The sequence below is a fragment of the Ambystoma mexicanum genome, chromosome 1p, assembly GCF_040938575.1.
Source record: "Ambystoma mexicanum isolate Mex_15411 chromosome 1p, UKY_AmexF1_1, whole genome shotgun sequence".
NCBI classification, from domain to species: domain Eukaryota; kingdom Metazoa; phylum Chordata; class Amphibia; order Caudata; family Ambystomatidae; genus Ambystoma; species Ambystoma mexicanum.
The window spans coordinates 1,273,505,000-1,273,531,143 of record NC_090921.1 but is presented as its reverse complement, the minus strand read 5'-3'; the positions used below and the strand labels follow the sequence as shown (position 1 = coordinate 1,273,531,143).

At 46.9% G+C, this 26,144-nt stretch overlaps 1 protein-coding gene across 4 annotated transcripts in view; it reads left to right on the top strand.

Moving 5' to 3' along the window:
• Positions 1–26,144, top strand: part of IRF3 (interferon regulatory factor 3) — a 430,041-nt gene that overhangs the window by 377,305 nt on the left and 26,592 nt on the right. Inside the window, exon 12 of one of the 4 annotated variants that reach the window (XM_069605198.1) lies at positions 7,946–7,996. The exons of the other annotated variants lie outside the window; for them this stretch is intronic. Within the exon in view, the coding sequence (XP_069461299.1) occupies positions 7,946–7,981 (36 nt within the window). The 3' untranslated portion in view covers positions 7,982–7,996. Of the gene's footprint in view, positions 1–7,945; positions 7,997–26,144 lie in introns of those variants that run through there. 4 annotated transcript variants of the gene reach the window in all.

The following is a 26,144-nucleotide window of genomic DNA, read 5'->3' as shown; positions in this document are numbered from 1 at the left end:
TAAGGACGTGTGGAGGCGGAAAGTTCCTCGCTACAAAGACGATAAGCCGCCTTTGAGAAATTCAGACTAAAATCCTCATAATTACAGGCGACAGCCTGACCCATCTGAACAAGACAATGCCCATTTATTTGAGGTGGACGGAGAGAAGCTGTTCCCACCAAATCCAAGGTGGAAAGTGTGAGAAACCTGAGGGTATTCTCCCAAGTAGATCTTGGGAATCCCTTATTCAGGTGGCCAGGGAAGAGCTGTCCCTCTCAGATTCCAACCCTGTGGGTAGACAAGCGAGGATCACCGGGTTCGGGAAACACAGGGTGATGCTCCGAGGAATGCCCCAGGTGAGAGGCAGTATTATACCGAGGAAGAAGGAGAAGAGGACGAAGTCCCTGAAGCATTTGTAGGCTGTTCCAAATCTACCTCCCTTCCTCCCAAAGAATCTCCCCTATCAATATCCTACAAACCCTCTGCCTACGGTAACCCATTAGGAACCCAAACCACATTGCTATGGAAAACTACATTTCCCAGGATCCCTGTTTTCCGTTTGCCTACCCGAATACTCCCAGTCATTCTTTTCCCCGTCCCTCTGATGATTATTTTACGAATTCCCAGTCTGATTTAACCAAACACCCTCCGTCCTATTCATCTCAGCTTTCTGAATCCACCAACCTCCCTAGGACGAAGAATATATTTCCTCACAACACCTTTTCCCCATCCTACCCTGGATATTTCGAAGCTCTACCCCCCCACCCCCCTCGAGCATAAACACTTTCGCACACCGTGAAAGACAACAGACGAGCACCAGAGCTGTTTACCTGACATGTCCCAACCCAAGCGTCAGGCAGAGTCAGGCAATTGACCAGCCCTTTCCCTTCCCCCACAGGGATAAAAGAGCACAAGAGCACACTGGAAGCAAGGACAAACGCACAAGGAAGCAGCTATTCCAGGATGGCAGTTCAAACGGAGAAGAAAGGAGGCGAGACTGGAGCCTGCAAAGCCTTTGTGAAAGGAACCATAAGACTGGGAACTACAGCTGATGTGTGGTTTAACAGATGTCAACAGTGCACAGGACCCTCCCGAATTGATAACCTAGGCAGGGAGGCGCGCTTGCTACCGTGGTACTGTCATTGACTCCAGGGATAAGAAACGACAAGGAGGTCAGCACAGCCGGTGAGTCGGAGGGAGAACCGATAGTAAACCGAATGTGTTGAGCAAAGGTTGCAAACAGCAACTTGTTATGAACAAAACTTGTGTACTACTGAACTTTTAAAACCGAGGGAAAGACCAGCTGCAGAGTGGTCCGGCGCCACGTAGGTGTCTATTCGAAAGACTCTGGCTTGTCCCCTTTTTCTTGTGAATAATATAGTAACAAGAGGCCATAGGAAAGGCCGGCATACAGAGTCTACAGAGCCTGTCCTGAGCCCTACAGAAGACGTGCGTCCCCAGCAAGGAGCAGGTGCTCCTCCCACACTGCCGGAGCAGTGCACCATCCACGGCATCACCCGCGGCTGCAAGGTAAGCCTGCAGGCTACTTTGTAGCAGATGCTGCAACGGCTACCAGCGGCGCCTGAAAATCGAGCAAATTCCTAGTTTGCTTAACACGAAGCCTCCAGAGTGAAAGCGCCGGCATTTGTGTCCTTTATTTTGCCCATTGCCCTCTTCACCCCTTGGTTCGCCCCACGACACCATAAGGCACCACGAGGCCAACCACCTTCCAAGATGGCCGCCCACCGCACCTAAAAGGATTTCCCTACCTAACTCCCCTTCTGGCACCATCCGCTGTTCGGATTGGGCTACAGCGCACATTTGTGCACCAATCAAGCGCCGGCAAGGCGCACGCCGGCTCACAGCACGAAGGCTTAGGCCCAAAGGCTTGTGTCTGTCCTGAGCCCTACAGAAGACGTGCGTCCCCAGCAAGGAGCAGGTGCTCCTCCCACACTGCCGGAGCAGTGCACCATCCACGGCATCACCCGCGGCTGCAAGGTAAGCCTGCAGGCTACTTTGTAGCAGATGCTGCAACGGCTACCAGCGGCGCCTGAAAATCGAGCAAATTCCTAGTTTGCTTAACACGAAGCCTCCAGAGTGAAAGCGCCGGCATTTGTGTCCTTTATTTTGCCCATTGCCCTCTTCACCCCTTGGTTCGCCCCACGACACCATAAGGCACCACGAGGCCAACCACCTTCCAAGATGGCCGCCCACCGCACCTAAAAGGATTTCCCTACCTAACTCCCCTTCTGGCACCATCCGCTGTTCGGATTGGGCTACAGCGCACATTTGTGCACCAATCAAGCGCCGGCAAGGCGCACGCCGGCTCACAGCACGAAGGCTTAGGCACAAAGGCTCGTGTCTGTCCTGAGCCCTACAGAAGACGTGCGTCCCCAGCAAGGAGCAGGTGCTCCTCCCACACTGCCGGAGCAGTGCACCATCCACGGCATCACCCGCGGCTGCAAGGTAAGCCTGCAGGCTACTTTGTAGCAGATGCTGCAACGGCTACCAGCGGCGCCTGAAAATCGAGCAAATTCCTAGTTTGCTTAACACGAAGCCTCCAGAGTGAAAGCGCCGGCATTTATGTCCTTTATTTTGCCCATTGCCCTCTTCACCCCTTAGTTCGCCCCACGACACCATAAGGCACCACGAGGCCAACCACCTTCCAAGATGTCCGCCCACCGCACCTAAAAGGATTTCCCTACCTAACTCCCCTTCTGGCACCATCCGCTGTTCGGATTGGGCTACAGCGCACATTTGTGCACCAATCAAGCGCCGGCAAGGCGCACGCCGGCTCACAGCACGAAGGCTTAGGCACAAAGGCTTGTGTCTGTCCTGAGCCCTACAGAAGACGTGCGTCCCCAGCAAGGAGCAGGTGCTCCTCCCACACTGCCGGAGCAGTGCACCATCCACGGCATCACCCGCGGCTGCAAGGTAAGCCTGCAGGCTACTTTGTAGCAGATGCTGCAACGGCTACCAGCGGCGCCTGAAAATCGAGCAAATTCCTAGTTTGCTTAACACGAAGCCTCCAGAGTGAAAGCGCCGGCATTTATGTCCTTTATTTTGCCCATTGCCCTCTTCACCCCTTAGTTCGCCCCACGACACCATAAGGCACCACGAGGCCAACCACCTTCCAAGATGTCCGCCCACCGCACCTAAAAGGATTTCCCTACCTAACTCCCCTTCTGGCACCATCCGCTGTTCGGATTGGGCTACAGTGCACATTTGTGCACCAATCAAGCGCCGGCAAGGTGCACGCCGGCTCACAGCACGAAGGCTTAGGCACAAAGGCTTGTGTCTGTCCTGAGCCTGTCGTGAGCCGGAGGAGCCAGGGGCCAGAAACGTTGCCCGATTCCTACCACATTGCCTCAATCATCTGGGTAAGTGTCTCCTACACCCAGCTAGCCACGCATTATACTTTCTTTGAGTCACTCGTATCGCATCTCAGCCCTACTAACCTAATGATGACATTTGTAGCATATTTGCCATTTGAACGCATCCTAAAACATTAATGTGTAGCTAACCCCTGTGCCATTTGTTACAAGTCAAATTTAGTCACCACCTTTAGCTCACGTTTCTGCTGGCTTAAGTCCCTACCCAAACCGTGGTGCTACCCAATTTAGACAATTTGACTCACTCCGGACTCAAACACTGCCACACCTACTATGTACTACACTAGAACTACTATTATACCTTGCCTGACTTGTGCCTTAATCTGTGTTATGCCCTATGGTCGCATTTAGACCTCGCCTGATTTGTGCCTTAATCTGTGTTATGCCCTATGGTCGCATTAAGACCTTGCCTGACTTGTGCCTTAATCTGTGTTATGCCCTATGGTCGCATTAAGACCTTGCCTGATTTGTGTCTTAATTTGTGTTATGCCCTATGGTCGCATTAAGACCTTGCCTGATTTGTGCCTTAATCTGTGTTATGCCCTATGGTCGCATTTAGACCTTGCCTGAACTGTGCCTTAATCTGTGTTATGGCCTATGCTCGCATTTAAACCTTGCCTGACTTGTGCCTTAATCTGTGTTATGCCCCTTGGTCGCATTTAGACCTTACCTGAGCTGTGCCTTAATCAGTGTTATGCCCTTTGGTCATATTTAGAGCCTTGCCCTGATTTGTACCTTAATCTATGCTATACCCTAGGGTTGTATTTAGACCTTTGCCTGATTTGTGTCTTAATTTGTGTTATGCCCTATGGTCGCACTTAGACCTTGCCTGATCCGTGCCTTAATCTGTGTTATGCCATATGGTCGCATTTAGACCTTGCCTGAACTGTGCCTTAATCTGTGTTATGGCCTATGCTCGCATTTAAACCTTGCCTGACTTGTGCCTTAATCTGTGTTATGCCCCTTGGTCGCATTTAGACCTTACCTGAGCTGTGCCTTAATCAGTGTTATGCCCTTTGGTCATATTTAGAGCCTTGCCCTGATTTGTACCTTAATCTATGCTATACCCTAGGGTTGTATTTAGACCTTTGCCTGATTTGTGTCTTAATTTGTGTTATGCCCTATGGTCGCACTTAGACCTTGCCTGATCCGTGCCTTAATCTGTGTTATGCCATATGGTCGTATTTAGACCTGCCCGACTTATGCCCTAATCTGTGTTCGGCCCTCCCTGCCTATAAACATAATGAAAATCACCCGTTACCAACTTTTACACTCTGCCCTGAGCCTCCTTACCATCATGGCACATGCTTCCACGACCTCATACCCAGCCAAGGATAGAAACATGAGACTGAGGGCAAGACTATCCTGTCTTCATGAACCATCCTCCTACCACAATCACAGAGGTTACATTGATCCAGCAAATAAACGTTCACAAAATCCCAAATCTACCACTCTACATCCCGTTCCCATAACTACCGACCAGCCACTGTCACAAAGAGATGCCTATACCAAAAATAAACAACCTCCTTTGACTCAACCAAACAGTATCTTATCAATAACTGGATCTCTGATTAATGCAAGATCCATGGTAGCCCATGCTACTGAGATCTCGGACACCCTAACTAATGATAATTTAGACCTATTAGTCATAACCGAAACCTGGCTCAATGAGGCGGCCGGACCAACCATCATGCTAGCTATACCTGACGGCGACCAACTACTAAGAGTGGATAGACCCAACTCTAAAGGTGGCGGCCTAGCTATCATTCACAAATCTACCTTACCTTTTAAATTAGCTACTACCCCGATACTCCCATCTTGTGAACTCCTTACTGCCAAAATGCACCTTTCTTGTAACCGGACTCTCACCTTGCATGTCATCTACAGACCACCTGGACCATTAGGAACCTTTGAAGATGACCTAACTAGTATTGTAACTAACAACACTAAAGACCACGCTCAAATACTACTACTGGGAGACTTTAATTTGGGCTTTAATGATGGTAACGACAAACATGCCCTATCTGTCGCCTCACTTCTGAATGACTACGCCCTAACTCAAAAAGTATCCTCCCCTACTCATACCAAAGGTAGAACCCTAGACTGGGTTGCTGATCGGAACTGTAACATTACCATTACTAATATAATACCTCAATCCTGGACTGACCACTACTTAATTGCATTCAACGCCTCACTAGACCTTATCCGACCTAAACCCATACTCATGGCCCCGCCACTCCCTACGAGAAGTAAAAAAGACATCACAGCAGAACTACTCCTACCCCATCTCCTCCCTACTCTCAATAACTTAGACAATATCACAGACCCCTCGTCGCTGGTGGAAGCCTACAACAGTACAATGATCAAGGCACTTGACTTGATTGCCCCCACTAAGCTACGCAAAAGTAAACAACTTTGTCACCTTAATAACTGGTTCACGCCACACCTGAAAGACCTTAGAATCCAAAAAAGAAAGTTGCAGTCTATCTGGCAACATTCACCCACTGAGGAGAACAAAACGAAATTAGCCACCATTACCAAACAGTATAAAAAGGAAATCATAAACACCAAAAGAAACACCTTCAATGCCAGAATTTCCAAAGCCAAATCAGACACTAAGGAGCTATTCTCCATCCTCCGCGAAATGGAATCACCCATAACCCCACCCGACAACATTCCTAAAAATAAGCCTTGGTGCACCAATATACAAAATGCCCTGGCGGGTAAAATTAGCCTGCTCCAAACTAAAATTGCTAACAAAAAAGCCTCCTTGCCTTCGCAAACAGAGTCTATACTGCAACCTCAGATCCTCCTTAACCAAGCTAACACCCCTCACCCATTTAGCTTTAGAAAAGTATCCATACTAGAGACAGAAAAAATCATACTATCTCTAAAGCCCTCCAATTGCAAAGGAGACAACTGCCCGGCCCAAATCATAAAAGATGCAGCGCGAGACCTAGCACCCTTCATTTCAAAACTTATTAATGCATCCTTTAAGTCTAATCTAGTACCCAATAACCTCAAACAATCCTGGGTACTTCCCTTGCTAAAAAAACAAACTCTCGACCCTGCAATACCAACTAACTATAGACCCATCACCACTGTCCCATTCCTACTTAAAATCATTGACAGAGTAGCATACCTGCAAATTCAGGACTACCTAGAAACCAACAATTTACTAGGCTCACAGCAATCTGGCTTCCGCCCTCTTCATAGTACTGAAACAGCCCTGATTGACCTCAAGACCCAAATTGACGAGTTGAAGGACAATGGTAAATCAGCTATGCTACTCCTCCTTGACCTATCTGCGGCCTTCGACTTGGTAGATCATGCAGTTTTATGCAATCATCTAAGCTCGGCCGCACATTTCTCAAGTGATGCCATAACCTGGGTACAATCCTTCCTTGCAAACCGGACAATGAGAGTCTTCTCCCCCTTAGCAGCCGCTGATCCCATACAAGTTTCATGCGGTGTTCCCCAAGGATCATGTGTTTCTCCGACGATGTATAACATCTTTACTAAGCCCTTGTTTGACAAGTTGGACAGACTGGGTGTTGTCTACACTAACTATGCAGATGACACTCAGATTCTAATCCCCCTTTCGGGTAACTTCTTGGAAGACACGGCCTTAGTAAATAAGATATATCTCCTCATTCAGGCTTGGATGGCATCACACGGCCTCTGCCTGAACGACGACAAGACTGAGCTACTGATCCTTGGCTCAGCATTGACCATCAAAAAACTTGACCCCAACTATGCCTCATTCAACATCGACAATAACGTCATTAAAGTGATGCCTGCCGTCAAAACCCTCGGGGTTTATCTTGACTCAGCGCTTACCTTCAAAAAACAAACGAATTCTCTAGCATCTTCCACTGCATATACTTGTAAATTAATCCGAGCATGCAGACCATTTCTAACTGAAACTAGCTGCATTACATTAGCCAATGCCCTCATCATATCTAAGCTAGATTACTGCAATGCCCTCTATGCAGGCTCTAACAAGTATATCCTTGACAAACTACAAACTCTCCAAAATAACGCTATCAGAGTAGCTTTAAATATTCCCAACAGAGTTCATATCTCCGCCATTAGGAAAAATATCCACTGGCTAAAAATCAAAGACAGGATCGCCCTCAAAATACTCTCCCTTACATCCAAATGTCTTAACAACATAGCCCCTCCCTACCTGGCAAACAGAATCCACAAGAGAACTTCAAACCGTCCTACCAGATTGACCAACGCCTTCACCTTAGTGATGCCTACATTCAAAAAGAGTACAGCTGGCGGCTCTAGTTTCCCAGTCATAGCTGCGCAAACCTGGAACAAACTCCCTCTGGATCTTAGAATGGACCAACCTTACTTCGGCTTCAGGCGGAAAGTCCTCACCTGGATTTGCGCCAATGACATTTAGTTTGACCTCCCACCATATAGATACTAGACATCTGTAATGATATCTGTATGACATATGACATCCGTAACCAGATGAATGACATCTGATCAACTAAACTGATCTGCATTTTATCACCCGACGGGAAGATTACTGAAAGGAACTTTTTGTTTGTTGTTTATAGTACATGAGGCTCTCTGAGGCAAGAAACCTGGTGTAAAAGAGACTTAGCCACAGAAGGCCCTGATCATTTGGAAACAAACTGTAAGCTTGTGCTGGAGAAGCCCCGGAGTGTGCTGTGCTCGAGATTCTCGCCTTGTCCCGTGCTAAAAACGCGGGGAAGGGAGACCCCAGTTATATCATCTTGACTTATTTTGTGAACACTTTTCTGATGAACAATATCCCACACTATTTCGTAACTTAGCGGTAAAGATTTGCAATATTTTTTTTAGTATAGGCCCTTTTTATTTGACAGGACAGCACTAGGACTGCCTTATTATTTGATGGTTGTAGCTTGCTTCCATCTTAGATTTAGGTTTAGATTAGGCATTTTTCTCACCCATTTATACAGTTAAATAAACACCCTTGAACTGTGATCACTTGTGTCTGTATTTACTGATGCCACATGAGTTCCTTACAAATGATACAAGTGTTGCTCATAAACTGCCAACTGAATGCACTCTCCCAGGCTTAGGTGATCGGAGATGGCAACATTAGGGAACACATAGCCCCTCCATGTTCATTCTCATTGTCTTGAGAAGGTACGCTCAGCCTGGTAATCGTCCAGTGTCCCAGGGCTGGGAGGACCCACTCTACCCAATCCAGAGTCACCTTTCACGTGAAGATATCATATGTTGCAGGAGCCAATGGTCTCCATGCGACCCCGCAACATTGTAGATTGAAACACGCAGAGGTGGTCCCAGGAAGAGCGACCAGATGTGGCTATATTAACATTTTAATTTCATTTATTTAATATACATATAGCCACACTGGCTTTGTATATACAGCATAACACAACAATAGATCAAACAGGTATAAAAGAAAATACATCAGGTACATCACTATAAAAGTTATAATGTAATTTCAAAATACATAGCTAAAATCCAATTTCATATGCATCAACTAATCAAATTAATTACTTAATTCTTCTAAAATGTTCATAATTTGTTTTATACAATTGCTAGTGTTGTGACCATCCATACACTTGTCCCACATGGTACATCTATCTGCCTCATGGATATTATGGATAGTATTATTGTAGGCTTTCGCATATCCATATGTAATCCAATTGAGGCTCTCACAATGTAACAAAATGGGCTCTACAGATTCAATTACTTCAACACTGCGTAGTCGACACATTCAATGAGTTCTAACCAGGCCAATCCTAGCAAGCTTTATTTAAAGGACTTGGCTTACATTGAATTTCAATAACAAATATTGTCTAATGATTGAGCCATGAGGATATGCAAACACATAGTCCGTAGTAAATTTGTGCTTCTGTTCTTCATTCGATGTTTAATATTTGGACCACTATTAGCATTAGTTGATAGCCTCACCAAGTTTGTCTCATAGCTATAGGCTTGTAACTTGGCAATCCAGTAGTAGAATTAACCCCTGTAGGACATGATATATGATATGATATTTTATTTGTATCGCGCTCATACACAAGTGTTTCAGAGCGCGACTAGGCAAGGGAGGGGAACAAGGGAGAACACAACAACAACGATCTTACTAAGCCCAGTGACATTGAGAACGCACAAGTGCATGGGAATGGTAAAGGGAAAAAGTGCATGGAAGAGGGAGAGAGGAAAGTGCGGAGCAGAGGAGAGCAGATGAATAATAAACATTTTAAAAAATAGAAAATGGGGGCAATAAGCAGTGGTAGTGCAGCCAGTAAGTGGCAGGTGCTTGGTTTAAGGCAGCAGACTGGGTAAGTCTGATAAGTGCAGAAAAAGAAGAAAAATGGGGGGCTGTAAGGGTACAGATACAGTCCCCAGTGCAAGGAGTGGCCAGGAGGCAGTGCAGGAGGGAGGCAGGGTGAGCAGGTACCGGGCCCAGGGGACAGAGGGTGGCCAGGTGCACAGTGCCAAGAGAGAGCAGATCAGCAGAGCGAAGGCGGAAGCAAAGAGGAAGGTCTTGAGGTTCTTCCGGAACCCGAGATGGTTCTCCTCAAGTTTTAGATTGATAGGGAGGCTGTTCCAACGGGAGGCCCCAGGTCGAAGATAGAGAACTACCCCCAGCTCTTTTCTTTGAAAAACGATTGACTCGGAGGGAGTTGGAGGTAGAGGAGCGAAGAGCTCGAGAGGGGAGGTATTTGCTGAGGGATAGCTGAAGGTATTTTGGACCCAGGCCCCGGAAAGCCTTGTGGACAATGCAGAGGGTTTTGAATTTAATCCTTGCATCCACTGGGAGCCAATGGAGAGATTTCAGGGCTGGAGAGATACGATCCAAGGGCTTGAGGCCAAGAACAAGTCTTGCAGTCCTGTTCTGGATAAGTTGCAGAGGGCAGAGAGTAGAGGCAGGTAGATTTAGAAAGAGGCTGTTACAATAGTCCAACCTAGAGAGAACCAGAGCTTGGGAGACAGTGAGCTGAGGGAAGGAGAGGAAAGCCAGAGTACCTCTGAGGAGGTGCAGTAGGAAGTTAGACTTTTTAGAGACCTCAGAGATATGGGCGGAGAAGGAAAGTGTGGAGTCAAAGATGACCCTGAGATTCTTAGCCTCGCAGGTAGAGGTAGGAGGGGGGCCAAGGGAGGCCGGGCAGAGGATGAGGGAGAAGGATGGAGATGGTGTGCCGATGAGGAGGATCTCAGTCTTGCTGGCATCCAGACAAAGATCATTGGTGGCACACCAATTTTGAATAGCAGTAAGGCGATGAGAGGGGGAGAGGAGGTGGCCGAGAGCAGCCGGAAAATGAGTTTAGTGTCATCAGCGTAGCACTGGAAATTTGAGCAGAAAATGGCAATCCAGTGGGCGAGAGTTGCTAGGTATTGGTCGAAGAGCCAGGGTGAGAGGTTTGACCCCTGGGCAACCCCACAGTTAGAGAGGAAGATGGATGATAGGAAGGACCCCTTTTGGACCTGGGAGGGTCGATCAGAGAGGAAAGAGGTCAGCTAGGCCAGAGCCTGATCAGTGATGCCCAAGTTATCACAGAGACGGTTGAGCAAGATGGTGTGGTTGACCGTGTCGAAGGCAGAAGAGAATCAAGAAGGATGAGGACAGAGGGAATGTTGAAGTCCAGGTTGGAGAGCAGATCTTCACGGATATTCAAGAGAGCAGTTTCTGTGCTTCTGGCCGCTATGAAGCCCGACTGGTGGTCATGGAGAGAGCCAACAGAATCATAATGAAGGTTAAGCTGAGAGATGGCCAGCTTTTCCAGGAGTTTGCCCAGACAGGGGGTAATGGAAATTGGGGGTTAGTTAGCGGGACAGGAAGGATCAGCTGTGGGTGTCTTGAGAAGAGGATGCACAAGGGAGTGCTTCAGAGAGGAGGGGAAAGATCCTGAGGCAAAGGAGTAGTTGCAAAAATCGGCAAGGGCTGGAGCAAGGGTGTCAATGTGGTCCTTGATGGTTTTAGAGGAACAGGGATGAACCTATTTTGACGAGGCTTTCATAGATCGGACTTGTCTAGCGACCTTGTCAGGGGGGAAAATGGGAAAGGAAGAGAAGGACGGTGGGGGGGTGGGTCTTCAAGCACAGACAGAGGTAATGAGGGGGCAGGGGAGGAGAGGGTGGATAGAATGTCCTGGGTTTTTTAAATAAAGTTCGAGGCAAGGGCATTGCAGAGAACCTGGGAGGCAAGAGAAGGGGGTGGAGACACTCGCAGGGTTGGCAAGCTCCTTGCAGATTTTAAAGAGTTTGGCCGAGTTGTTAGATGCCGCAGAGACACAGGCTTGAATGTGGGCTCTCTTCTTAGTGCGGACATAGAGTCCGTATTGCCTTTGGAGCAGGCGATAGGCCAGTTTGTCAGAGGATGAACAAGAGCCCTCCATTTTCTCTCAGCCGCCCTACACCTACGTTCAAGTGTAGCTAGGTCGGAGTCATACCAGGAATTGCACTTGGCTTTGGACTTCAAGCGGATCCTCGTGACAGGGGTAAGAGCATCAAGAGTATCAGAGATGGAAGAGTAGAGAAGGGACAGGGTTGTGTTAGGGTGTGAGTCAGCCTTAGGAGGAGGGGGAGAGAAGGTGGCAGCGAAAGCCTCAGCTGAGACACGCTTCATAGGTCGGATGTCCGAGAAAGTAAGTGGCAGTGTTGGGGTGGGGTTGGCTTGGGGGGAAGAGTGAGAGATGGGAGGAGAGACGGCAGTGGTCACTCCAGGAGAGAGGAGTGGTCAGAGGGATAGAGAGGGGGAGGCCAGGGGAGATGAAGACATCAAGTGTGTGTCCTGCAGAGTGTGTCGGGCTAAAGGGGAGGATAGAGAGGGAGAGGGAATCCCAGAGGTTTGCGAAAGAGCAGAGATGAGGGACAAGGAGAATTGAGGTGGATGTTGAGGTCACCAAGGAGGAGGAGGAGTTGAGTGGTTGAGGCCAGGAGGGAGGAGGAGAGGTCAGCCCACTCTGAGAGAAAATAGATGATTTGCCCGGGGGGGCCGTAGAGAGTAGCAACAGTAAGGGAGTGGCTGGGAGAGATGGAGAGCCTGCAGACTAGGCATTCAAAAGAGGAGTAAATCTGAATCGGGATGATAGTGGTGGGAATCCACTCAGGAAAGATCAGGGCTATGCCCCCGCCAGGTTGAGTGGATCTGGGTGAGGAGAGGATCTTGTAGCCCTCAGGGAGTAGAGTGTCAAAGCTCGTGACAGAGCTGGCCGTGAACCATATCTCTGTAAGACCGAGGACATCAAGGTCCAGTTCGTCAAGGAGGTGGCAGATGTCAGAGGAGTGTTTGACAGCAGAGCGAGAGTTGAGAGTGGCAAGATGAAGAAGGTTGCCGGCCTTAAAGACCTTCCGGGGAGGGGTACAAATCAGAGCTACGCCCTGCGGAGTTGTGGAGGTAGCCTGAAGAGTGGCAGAGGAGGGGAGGGAAAAAATGGGCAAGGTAGCCAAGGAGGGAGAGGAGGGGACAGCTGGAGATGAGGAAGTTGATGAGGTGAGGGAAGCGCCTATCGAAGAGAAGGAGATTGGCCCGAGGATTTTGGACCATGACAGTGCCATTTAGGTAGACATTAAAGATGACTCTGGATGAGTCGAAAGAAGCCATGAGGACATCCCAGCGAGTGCCACCATTAATGGGAGAGGAGGAGACGGGGCAAAGCACAGAGATCATATGGGGGGGTCCATAGATCCGGTAAAGGGACATAAAAGAGGATGTCAGTGAGGGTCTGTTTGGAAGAGGCGTTGGTATAGGTATCAGCAATAGGGAGACCAGGGTTGGAGGCCAAGATATCCTTTTTAAATTTCTTTTTTCCAGACTTAGTGAGAAGGGAAGGATAGTTGATAGAGAAGCGGTTGGAATAGATGGGAGAGACAGAGTGCCATGAGTGGAAAAGAGTGGAGGCAGAGGGAGGAGTAAGCAAGTAAAGCAGCATTGAACAGTGACTGGGATAGCAGATTACAATCAATTGCCAAAATTAGATGCAAAAATACACCGAAGTTTAACTTGCAACTAAATGCAAAAATACACTCATGTTTGACTTTCAACTAAATGCAAAAATACAATCAGGTTTGACTTTCAACTAAATGCAAAAATACACTCAGGTTTGACTTTCACCTAAATGGGAGACCAGTAGTTAAGGAATTTAGAGTGGTAATCAGATGGTAGAGGTGAGTATAGATAAATCTTCAAATGAGTACATAACAGGGAGAGTTGAGAGTACTCTCTGAGAAGGAAGTACAGGTAAATCAAAAAGGAGGAAACTAACCCAAACAGAAAATGGTAAGAGTCATAGCAGTCTAATAGTCTAGGGGTAGCAGCCTCAGTGAGGATTTGGCTGTTGCAGTAATCTCATATTGCAGCCTGTAAAGCAGACAGGGAAGCTGACAGGGACCTTAAAAGTGGACCTTGGAAGGGGTGGGCCGGCTGAGGCCTGCCCGTCCACCATAGGCCAATATGATAATGCAGGTGGCCAATAGGCAGTCAGAAAAGGCAGTTGCTGGAGGCCACAGGGAGCCTTCAGTGATAGTAAAATACGGCAGCCATGTTTGAAAAGCCACAAGGCCCCAGGAAAGGCTATCTGAAGTGGCTCTCAACTACAGAATGAACATTTGGGCAGCAGACAGGAACATGTGCACAGATGGAAAATGTGCAGGATAAAAAAAAGAAATGCTCCAGTGTGCTTTTTTCTTTTTTCTGAAATTTGCAAAATAAATTCCGTTTTTTCTTTTTTTTTTTGCCCAGGACAAAGTTCGATTTTCGAGATTGATGGCTGCAATGCTCCTACCTCATGTGCAAGGGGCAGGTACAGTCTGTACATGCTCCATCACCAGTCATTGTTCAGATCACAGGTAGAGACCAACCAACACGAGCTAGAGAGGAAAGAAAATTAAAGCATGGAAGTGTACATATACCTAGTTCGCCTAAACTGACCAATGTGTAGGCCCGATAGGTTGCGGGGACGGAGCTTGGTTTTGCGACATCACACCTGGATAAAAGTTGAGTTTAGTTTAGTTACATTTTTATAACGCGCTAAATCGCCCAAGGGCCTCGAAGCGCACAGTAAACAAAACAAGACAGACAAACTCTGAGGCGATACAGATGAGATGATACAGAGAGAATAGGAAACTTAATCTGGATTGAGATTAAAAAGTGAGTCTTAACTCCCTTCTTAAACTCAGGGAGGGAGATTGCCTTTCTTAAGTGATTAGTGTAAGGAAGGCCTGGTACCAAACAGTAAAACAGACACGTGATCCCAGTTTAAGGGTGTTTATTGAACTTCAACTGGGTTTGAAAAACGCCTATCTAATCCTAAATCTAAAGATGGGAGCAAGCTACGACCATCAAATAATAACAGTCCTAGTCGAGGCTGTCAAAATAAAAGGGCCTACACTAATAAACCTATTGCCAATCCTTACTTCTAAATGCAAATAGTGTGGGAAACAATGTTATACAAAAGAAAAGCTTCCATTCCCCACGTTTTCAGCACAGGATAAGGTGGCACACTTGAATTTAGCACACTCTCCAGCTTCTCCAGCACGAGGATGCAGTTAAAAACTCTAACATCAGGGCCTTCGGTGCCAAAGTCTCTTTGCCAGTCAAAGTCTCTTATTTCAGAGGGCCTGATGTAACAACAAATATTAAAGTTCCTTTCTTCTTAGGATTTCACATATATTACTTCTCAGTGATTTACTGTGCATCCTGGGATCCCTCCGCCGGGCTCAAATCCACTTTAACACAAAACCTTCAATTGGTCTCCCTCTGCCGGGCTCAGACCACATTTATCTACTTTTCAAACTTTCTCTACTTCATCAAAATCGAAGACTTTCGACTGTGCCCATGTTTTTGCTCGACCCGTCACAGGACTTTGATTCACAATTACTCTTTCTCTTCTTGATATAACCTTTTTCTCACTTTCACTTTTGCCACTTCTCAGCTGGATACCTTACAGAGACCTTCCATTGAGCACCCATGCGGTGCCGGACCACTCTGTCAAAGGTATTGTATCTTGCGTTTAAAGTTCAATCACTCATCAGCAGTTAAAATTTACTTGCGTCTTTTATCAAATGCGTTTTAACAATGTTCGTTCTAGCGCTCGCCCCAGTGCTCGCCATACAATGTTGCTGCTTGCAACCTTGGCTTCACCACAGACCGGTCTGGTGTCAGTTTCTCCAACTCACTGGCTGTGTTGATTTTACTGACGCTGCTTTGTTCTTGGAGCCACGGATGGTACCACAGTGGCTGTTGATTCTCCTTGCCTTGATTATGGACGCGGGAGGGCCCCGGGTATCTCCGACACACAATGCAGGATTTTTCAGCCTGTTTTCCTGGTCTTCCACTTTCTATTCTCGATGCTTCTGGAAAGTAACGGTTCCTTGTAGAAAAGGTCAAGGGAGCTTCCCCTCCTTGCGATCCCCTTCTGTTTTGCCGTTTTTCTTCTCTCGTTCAGCTGCCGTCTCGAAACTGCTGTTTCCTTGTGTGCTTTACCTCGCTCAGAGTATGCTTTCATGCTCTGCCTTTTATCCATGTGGGAGAGCTTAATGGAAGTCAGGTGTGTGTGATGGTCAGTAGTTGCCTGACCTTGGTATTGGGACACATTGGGTATACTGCTCAGGTGTTAGTCTGTTTTCTCCCATAGCGGGCTGTCCGTGTGAAAGTGTTAGTGTTGTAAAGGGGGGAGGGGGGAGATAGAGTTCCTAAATATCCTACCTGGCAGGATGGGGTAAATGTGGTATAGGGAAGGGGATACCGCGTCACTCCATCCGGTGTCCCCACTGCCACAAGTCCCCTCACCCAGGTGATCCTCCCGCACTGGTCCACCCCCAGGAACTGGATCCAAAAGTGATGGCTGTGTCCTGGCCACCTGGATGACAGATCCCCGGGGAGTAGTGGGTGAGACACCTTCTGGTTTCTCACATTAGGGAGCTTATTCCAGGCCAGAGGGACTTGCATGTCAAACATAGTGACACCAAAACCCGGGAGCTTGAATCTGGGCTGATTGTTTGGTGGGATCATAGGAGCGCAAGGGGTGTTTTAATGAAGTAGGAGACAACCGATTTGATAAATACTGTGTGGCGTCAGTGTTACAGCATTTATAGGTTAGTGACAAGATTTTATGAGTGACAGTGTTACATAGGAAGCCAGTGAAGTTCTCGTCTGGCTTTGGACACATGATCCCTTTGAGAGAGACCAAAGACTGCTCTAACAGCATTGTTCTGTGTAACTTGCAGAAGATTGGCTTTGGAGGTTCCGGCCCGTAAAATGTTGCCATAGTCAAGGCGTGAATTGACCTGGCCCGTAGCAAGCATTGACATATTTTGTAAGGAGATATAGGGACTTATGTGATTCAGAAGTTTGGATACATAGCTACTTTTATCTGAGCAACTTGAGGCCTAATAGTAAGCTCAGCATCCAGAGTAATACCAAGTTTTTTTTACATATTTAACAACTTTCATTTTGTTAGTGGCTATACAAAAACTCATAGTCAGCACTCCATTTTTTGATTTGGTTTCCAGACGCAATGATAAGTAGTTTTGTCTTTTCAGCATTTAGTGCAAGCGAGTTGGTAACCATCCAAGCCTGGATGGCCTGGTATATAGAGAACAGTATTGGTGTCCCTGGTATAGCACCCTGATAATTCCATTATGACCTGGGTGTCGTCAGCATAGTTGGTAAATTGGACACCTAGGTCATCCAGGAGAGCGAGGAGAAGCATTATATATCTGTGGAACAATGTTGGCAAAATACAAGAGCCAAGGGGGACCCTGCAGGTGACTAGAGCGGGAGTAGAGCAAACATAGTCCACGGACACTCTGGCATATCTGGGTCCAAGGAAAGATGCGATCCACTGAGCCACGGCAGAAAAACAGAGCACCTGATCTACTAACCTAGCGACCAGCTGGGAGTGATCGACCAAATTGAACACTGCAGACAAGTCGAGCAGCATATGAAGTGCTGGTTTACCTTTGTCGACAATGCCTGCAATGCTGGATTTCAGGTCATGAAAAGCAGTTTCAGTACTGTGTTTTGACCTAAAGTTGGATTGCCCGGGATTAAGATGGTTACTTTCCAGGAAGTCCTGCAGTTGTAGGTAGGCTATTCGGTCTAATATTTTCAGTAAAAACAGCACATGAGTAATAGGTCGTAGTTTTTAGCAATGAGCAGATCTAAGGTACTCTTTCAGCAAGGGTGTAACTCATGCCTCTTTAAGAGCCGCAGGTATAATTGCTTCCTCGAAAGAGATTAACCAGGTGGGTCACACAAGGGGCCAAGGTGTCAATATAGGCTGCGAAGAGGCGTGAAGGACAACTGTCCCCCATACAAGAGGTGGGTTTCATATTTGTGACAATCTTGCAAATTTGATCCGCGGAGCAGGGCAAAAAATGAAAAGAAGTTTGCATTGTTGCCTTATACACAGGAGATGGAGACGTATTCAAGAGATTGGACCCATGAGTTAAAAAAGGGTGGGTCCAAACTTAACTGTGCAGCGATAGATTTTTTGTAAACAGAGATTTTGGAGTCAAGGTCATTGTGTATTGACGGTCACCAGTCAGTGTCCGTGTGTACCGTGGTTTCATTGGGGGGGAGGGGATTTACCTTCAAATTCCTTTAAGATTGAAAAATGTTCATGCCCATTAGACCTAACAGAGGAAATCCTGTGTTATTACTATGGGATTTGATGTCAATTGCTCATTTGAGATTAGTGACTGATTGTTCATAAATAATATGAAGCATAGGAGTAAGATTTTTGCGCCATTCTCTCTCCGCCTTTCGTTTAAGACGACGAAGACAGATAATCAAATCAAAACAAATGTTCTTGTTGGTTGTAGATTTAGCTAGTCTGGGTTTTTCAGGTGCAAGGGTATCCACAATGTGAGTAAAGGTGTGGGTACATGGCGTGCCAGATCATTGGATTTAGTAAAGGTATGTGCGGGTTCACGTTTTGACAACAGCTGGGAAGAAAAAGGTTGAGGCGTTAATTTCTTGAAGTTTATAGCGGAGACATACTGTCGAGAAATAGGTTTCGGAAAGACAAAGAAACTCATTGGAGAGAAGGCAAAAGTCGTTAAGAAGTGGTCTGACCACGGACAGTGAACAATATCAGTGTCAGAAACAGAAACACGGCGAGTCAAAATCCAGTCAAGGGTATGACCTGCTCTGTGTGTGGGAGCTGATAATTGCTAAAAAAAAAAAACTATGTTTTTTAGAGCACAAAGTAAGGAGACCGCAGATTTATCATTTGTTTCAGAAGCCGAAAGATTGAAGTCTCAAAGAACAAGGACTGGGATATTGGCATTGGTTGTTTTGTTCAGCAGATTCATAAATTGTTCTTCGAAAGAGGTTGCATCGGAAGGCGGGCAGTAGATCACTAGTACCGTCAAGGAAAAGTTGTCATTCAGCTTAATTTTGGCTAATATACTTCAGAGCCATCACTAGCGTCATGTGTATTGATATGTATATTAAAGGGAGAGGAGACAAGAATGGCAACTCCTCCACCCTTGCGAATGGGACGATTTGATGTAAAAATTGTGAACTCAGTGGGTATAGCTAAAGTTGCAGACGAGGGAGTATCATGCGTAAGCCAAGACTCAGGAATGGCCATGAAATCACAGCCAGTATCCAGAATAATGTTATGAACCTCAATGCCACATTTAAGCAGGGAGCGGGTATTTAAAAGGTAAAAGCAAATTGTAGAGTTGGACAGGGTGACACAGGGTCAGAAGATGAGTACCCTGGAGAAATCATGTTTTTCTAGTGTGATCCCTGTTTTGTTTGATAATAAAGACATTAAACTTGGCCCCATGGATGAGTCTTCTGATAATGCGGTGGGGAGTTTTTGATGGGACCGAGTGTGTCTCTGCTAGTAATTGGGGTGACTGCTATAGAGCCCTTCCGATGCAACAAGTGGTAGCAGAAGACGGTCACTAAGACCTTTCGGCAGTAAGCCGCTGCATCCCGCCGCATGCCCGAGGGGCTGTGCGCCGACCAGTGGAAACGGACACCTAAAACCACTTGTGAATAAATAAGAAGTCGACTGGAGCCGCTTTGGAGGAAATTCTTGCCCGCTTCCTGTGAGACGCCTAGCAGACTGGATGTCAGAGTGGCAGGTTATGTGAGAGTCTGTGTTCAAGGGGCTTCAGCAAACCACAGAATGTAACAGCTATATGGCAAATTGAGGGGAGGGGAATGTTCTGCTTGATGTTTTGTGTTGCGGTTTCTTTTGTGTAAGGATTACCCATTCTTTGGGCGGTCGGCTTAGATGGTCAGCTTAGCTTGGGGATGAAAAAACTTTGAAAAAAAATACAAAATAAATAATGGTTTCTCTGTGAGCAAATTAGCTTGGTTCATGGATCATTATGTATGGTTTACCTGTGTATAGGTGTTAGCGGGAGAAGCTAGATTATATCACGGAAGGCGGTTTCCTAATTTAACTCTGAGATGTATTCCTATATGGTGACGCTATAGAAGAGGGACCACGACTTAATGGTTTACCCTGTTAGTGAGGCAAGAAGACGGCCGTGAATGTGTTACATCATGTTTGTCGCTGTGTTTGGGTAGTTAATAAGTGGACATGTATGTTGAAGGGTAGGGCATCGAGAATTTGTCCTCTAAGGTATTGGTGACGTCACCGGTGAGGTTTTTTAGTAGGACTTGAGGTCCACTGGAAGTGGTGGATTTCAGTGGTTAGACTGTTGGGCCATTGGGGTGGAGCATGAGAAGTGCACAAGTGGAGTTTTATTTGAGACTTCAGGGCGAAGGGTCGCAGTGGTGTGGTGTAAGAAGCATGCCCGCAATGATGGTGGTGAGCCACAGAGGCTAAGAAAAAGATTATATTGCACTGTTATGATTTCAATATATGGTATTTGAGAGACAGTATTGAGATTTTGAGATTTCTAAGTAAAACTGGACGTGTTGAAATCTGGATTCGAGGTCAAGTAAGTATTGTCAAGTGTTACATAAAGTGACGAAATGAGGGCTAGTCCTCTCCAACACTTATGCATGTCCCTCCCTCGGTATCAAGAGAAAACATGCAAGTATAGCACGGAATGGACTCGCGAGACCGAGGGCAAGTTGGCAAAGCCATGGGCCAAACACGGAAGCTTTTCCAAATGTGTGTGCAACAATTGACCATTTATTTACATGCAGCAGCCTATAAAGGGACACATTAGGCAAGCAACTGGCCATATTAAAGTTATGGAAAATATTTCAGGAGGAGGAAGGGGACTTGATCCAGCGGCATTGGATGCTGAATCAACCGGATATGGAAGGCAAACAGCCTTGGCTCCCCCTTCTCCTCCACAAACCGCAGACGTAGATGCAGCAATAGAAAGTAAGGGATTTTACCCCTTAAAGGAGTTAAAAGCAGTGGCGGGGATGCACTTAGTGGCGCAAAGCAAGCTGGTAAAGAAACGCGAGATATCAACAGCGAATGTAAGGAGCCCAGCGAGCTGCAAGCAAAGCTAAAGGAGAATAATTTGGGGAAAACAGGGCTTAGCCAGGGCCAAGAATTGATAGTCTGGAATGAATGGGTAGGCGGACAGCTATTGCTCAAACTGGGCAGGAAAGCCGCAAATGAGACAGGGCACATGGGAAAGGAACTTCAGAGTATTAAAGACATGGAGCAAGAAACTAAAGAATGGGCAGAGATAATGGAGGAAGTACATAGAAGGGAAAGGGAAGAGAAGCAGGAAAGCCAGAGGTTGTGAAAAGAGAGGGAGTGAGCAGAAGCACAAGAAAGGGAGAAAAGAAAACAGCTAGAGGACAAAGCAAGGAGGAAAGTGGAAAAAGAGCGGGAAAAGCAATTGCAAATGAGGAAAGGAGGTTCGAAGTCAAGCGGCTCATTAAAGAACGCTGACGCAGGGAAGAAGAGGAGCGGAGATGCGAGCGGGACAGAGACGAGGGCAGAGAGAGTCGCTCTTTAACGGCAGTGGAGATTAAGACAGATTTGTCACGTTTAGATGAGGATTGGGCAGGGATATGAAGAAGTTTGGGGAAACTCTACCGGAGTAGGCGAAACAGCACAGCTGTCCTACGGGCAGATAGGAGTGCTACTGGACCCTCAGTGAGGTGGGAATGCGGGAGTAGGGATCGAGCAAAGGGAAAGCAGCGGGAAGACTCAATGTTAAGGAGGCTTAGCTTCGAGGACGAGGGCGACGGGGACAGTGAAAGTAGTATCGGTACCATGTGATCAGACGAGGATCCATAGGGGAGTGAGGATGATGAAGAGGGAAGACCTGCTCGCTGCTCCAGGGAAGCAAGCCTGGATAGAGACACAGTATGTGGAGGCAAAGAAGACGGATAGAGGACAGGAGGTCATTGAAGGGCGACTGCCGCGTCCTATGGGTGGATCGTGCAGCGCGGACAATATAACTCAGAGGCTTGGGCCCCTGCCAGGATGGAAATGGGGAGAGATGGCAAGGGCGTTCACCGCCACTAAAGACATGGGGAGGCAGGGTGGAGGATGAGACTGACAGAGTTCCCATTATTGGAGAAGGGTAGTGGGCAGCCTCAGTATATTCCGTGGCAGCAGTTGGGCAAGGTCAATTTAAGATGCAAGCTACCTTTTGTTGACTGCTGGGAAATGGATTTATGAGCTTGAAAGACTGACAGCAGGGACGACATTACCAGTGGGTGATATGAAGATTTTACTTTCAGCCATTCTCTGGGAGGTAGCAGACGATGTATGGAAAAGGGCAGGGTATCCCGAAGTAACTGCACGTGCAGCGCTGTTCAATAACTGCCAAGCGGCCTTATGGCAAGCTCTTAGGGTACAATACCCAGATGCCTCGGATACAAGAGCGATTATGGCATGCAAAATGCGTGAGGATGAAGATCCACTTCAATATATTCAAGAGCGATGGCGTCTCGAAACGAGAGCGCCAAGGGACAAAACAGTGGGGTTATTTTACCACATATTATGTCAAGGGTAGCCGGAGCAGGTGCAAAAACAGATTTAGAAGCTAGGGGGATGGAGGCTAAGCCTTGGTCAGAAATTCAGCTAACTTTAGTGCACTACTGTAGACTAATGAAAGGATCGAAATTAAGATTCGATAAGTTGGAGCTAAAAGCAGCTCCTGGGTATCCAGCATTAGCCAGTCACCAGGAGCTACCACTGGGGAACCAGGAACTAGCAAATAGCCTGCCAGAAATCTAACTTTCACATGAGATATAAAGCTATCAATGTGTGCATCATTTATGACCTGTTATGCTTTAAATGTTTTTAGATGAGTCTAAATGTTTATTTTATAAATTGTCCCAAACTTACAGATTTAAATTCACTTGTGTGTTTTTTCGGCATCAGTTGGCCTGAGGAGCCAAAAGAAGCTCCTGGTAGATGTTGGCGTCAAGTTAACCAGAATCTTTAAGGCTACAAGTAGGAGCTAAATAGCTCCCAGCTCCCCTCAATTTCAACCCCTGTAATTCAAGAGAATGTGAGGAAGAAGCGTAAGGAAAGAAAACAGGAAGAGGCAAAGTTAGTGCAGAAGAAATTATCCAAGTACACAATGGAAGGGGCAATGCTAATGAGTGGGGAAGGAGTAGTTACTCAACATGCGCAGAATAGACTGCAAATCACAGGGGGAGGCTTTGCAGGGCAAGGGGATACAAATCAGTGATCAGAGGGACGAGGAGGGGGAGAGGGTTTCGGTATCAAGTGCAACAGGGCGCAGAGGGGTTGCGTGGGGACAGTAAAGACCAACTCAGGGTCCTGTACAATGTTGGGTGTGTGGGCAAATGGGCCACTTATCTCGAGTGTTAAGGGACAGGGGTGGGATGCACCAGAATGGGGTATTGCAGCACCAACCCACTATCAGACAGAGCAGACTGACTATTATGCCCAGGATCACATGCAAGCGCAGACATATGCTCTGTGCTAGATGTACACACAGGAAAAGCCCATGCAGCCATATGAGCCCACGACACATGCATCACAGATGCAGGGACACATGCAGCCATCACAACCAGCACAGAAGGCAACAGCACAGCAGAAAGTCATAACCATGACACATACAGACTCCACGATGCTGACTCCCATGCGAAAGCTGGAGTGAGCGACTGTTGTAGGGGGCCCATTTACAGGGATGGGAATGTCATTATAGCCACAATAGGACAGCCAACAGGCAGACCTGATGTGTTCAATCCTATCCATCACACCCAATCCGGCTGAGGAACCAGGTATAGGCGTGACAATAGGTGACAAGATGTTCTCCTTTCTCATGTATACAGGGGCAACTTGGTCCTGTATTAGGGAAGGAAGATACCCAATGCCAGGCATCGCCATGAATGCGCAGGGATTCTCCGGGGCTATGGATTTGGTTCCTTTTACAGACAAACTTCCACTTTTAGTAGGAGAACACAACCTGACCATGCCACCATTATATTCCCGACAGACACCAGTGAACATAATGGGTAGACATGATGAGCCAATTTAACATGACCATCTCATTCACAGACCAGGGGATAGTGTTCTCGACACCAGGAATTCATTACATGAATGCAAGGGAACTCCATTCAGGCATATTGTGGGCAGATGGTACAGAGGGGAGTGCCAGTAGACATTGAGTTGTTTCAATATGGAGTGGAAGTATTAACAGCGTGGCTCCCAGGGATTCAGGGCAGGCTGTTACGCGCACTCAACACGTTTTTATTCAGACCAGAGATTCCCTTAGATGAGCAGGAAGGAAAGGTGATCCCAACAGAACTCTAGGCAGTTATAGTGAGAGAGGAGAGAATAGCATTGCATGGGACCGACAACACAGGACGATCATGGAGAACGGTGATTGCTGTGGGGGAGGGATACAGGTTGACTGAAGTGACAGACGAGGGACTATTTCAGACGATCCATCAGATCACAAGGTGGTGTTCGACATAAGCATTACATACTGGGTGTGAATACATTACAGGGAAGTGCCACAGAGAATGGCTGTGTTGCAAAAAGCACCACCACCATTTCTTGAGAAAGACTTTGGGCAAGTACCCAGCGTCTTATGGACCAGTGGTCCCTATGACGTGGGTCTGCTAACAGGCATAGGGGCAGTCAAGATAAAGCTCAAACCAGGGGCTATTTTACCAAGGGTGAGACAGTATCCGCTATCAAAGGAAGCAGACGAAGGTATTTATGGGACAATTGCCGCACTAGTGGTGCAAAGGAATTCAGGTACCCTCAGAATCGCAGTGTAAAACTGCAGTCTACCCTGTAAAAAACGCGACCAGTGGGTCGTGTTGTTTTATTCAGGATTTGCATCCCTTGAACTAAATCGTTGAAGCAGAATTCCTGTTAGTTCCTAATACAGCGATAATTCTGTGTAGCATCCCGACGGAAGCTACCCACTTCACAGTAATAGACTTGAAGAATGCCTTCTTCTCTATATTGCTCCATGTAGAGTCACAGGACTTGACCTAGTTTCTATATAGAAACCAGAAGTGGAAAAACATGAGATTACCACAGGTGTACTGTGAGTCACCTTCTATATTCAGCAGGATCCTCAAGATCGATCTTCGCAACATACAGATGGGGAGCACCATCATACAGTATGTGGACGACATTTTGATGTGTAACAGGTCAGAGGCACAGTGTTGAAATGACTTGGTATATTTTTTGATAGTACTGGCAGAAAAGGGTTACAAGGTGGACAAGGCAAAATTACAATATTGCCAAAAGGAAGTGCTATATATCGGACAACTGATATCACAAAGGGTGAAAAGTGACTCCAGAAAGGGCGGAGGCTATCTGCAGAACACTGATGCCAAACACAGTGAGAAAAATGCAGCAGTTCTTGCACCTCTGCAATTATTACAGAGCCTGGTTGTTTGATTATAGTACATATACGAGACCCTTGTTAAGCAGACTCAGGGAGGCACAGAGAGGGGATGGCAAGTTGCTATGGACACATGAAATAACTGAAGTATTAGAGGAGCTGAAAAAGGCAATATGCACAGCACCAGTGTTAGGGATCCCAGACTACCATGACAAATTCTATTTGTTCTCATACTCCAATGGAGTAGGGATGACTGCGGTACTCACGCAGAAGACAACCTTAGGGCACAAGCCACTAGCCCATTATAGTGGGTGTTTATACCCCGTAATGAAAGGACATTATCCATGCAAACAAGCTCTGGCTGCTGCAGCATTCGCAGTAGCAAAGTCTGCGAGTATTACGATGGGATTCAGCACCACTCTTAACATGGAGCATGCTCTCTTTGCAATCCTCAAAAGACCCAAAAGTACGCTGATCATGCACAGAGCTTCTGGATATGAGGTAAATATCTCGAATCAGCAATAAAGGTGGTAAAATGCAGGACTGTAAACCCAGCAATGTTTCTAGCGTGAACCAGTGGAGGAGGGAAACAATGTACATGAATGTACTACGTACATGGAACAGTAGGACAACCTTCCCAGCGTGTGGGAGTAGCCACTTGAGGGGGGAGAAGTGCTTTATATTGACGGGTCTTCAACGATAGACCAGACAACGTGAGAAAGACATACAGGGACTACAGTTGTGAGAATAAAGACGGACGGAACAGCCAAAGTAATAGCAAGCGCAAGGTTACCTTCACATATTAGTGTCTCTCAAAATGGCATTGGAAGCACACAGGGACCAGGAAGAGACAGTGTATACCGACTCGGCCAACATGATGTCTACAGTACACAGTTGCTGTCACAATGGCAGAGGAGGGGCTTTGGACATGCTGATGGCACACCAGTGCAGCACGTGCCCCTATTGGTGCTCCCCGTGCTCCAGCCTCGAGCAGACACGGTAAGCCCTACTTGTCAAGCTAAGACAGGCAGCATCAAT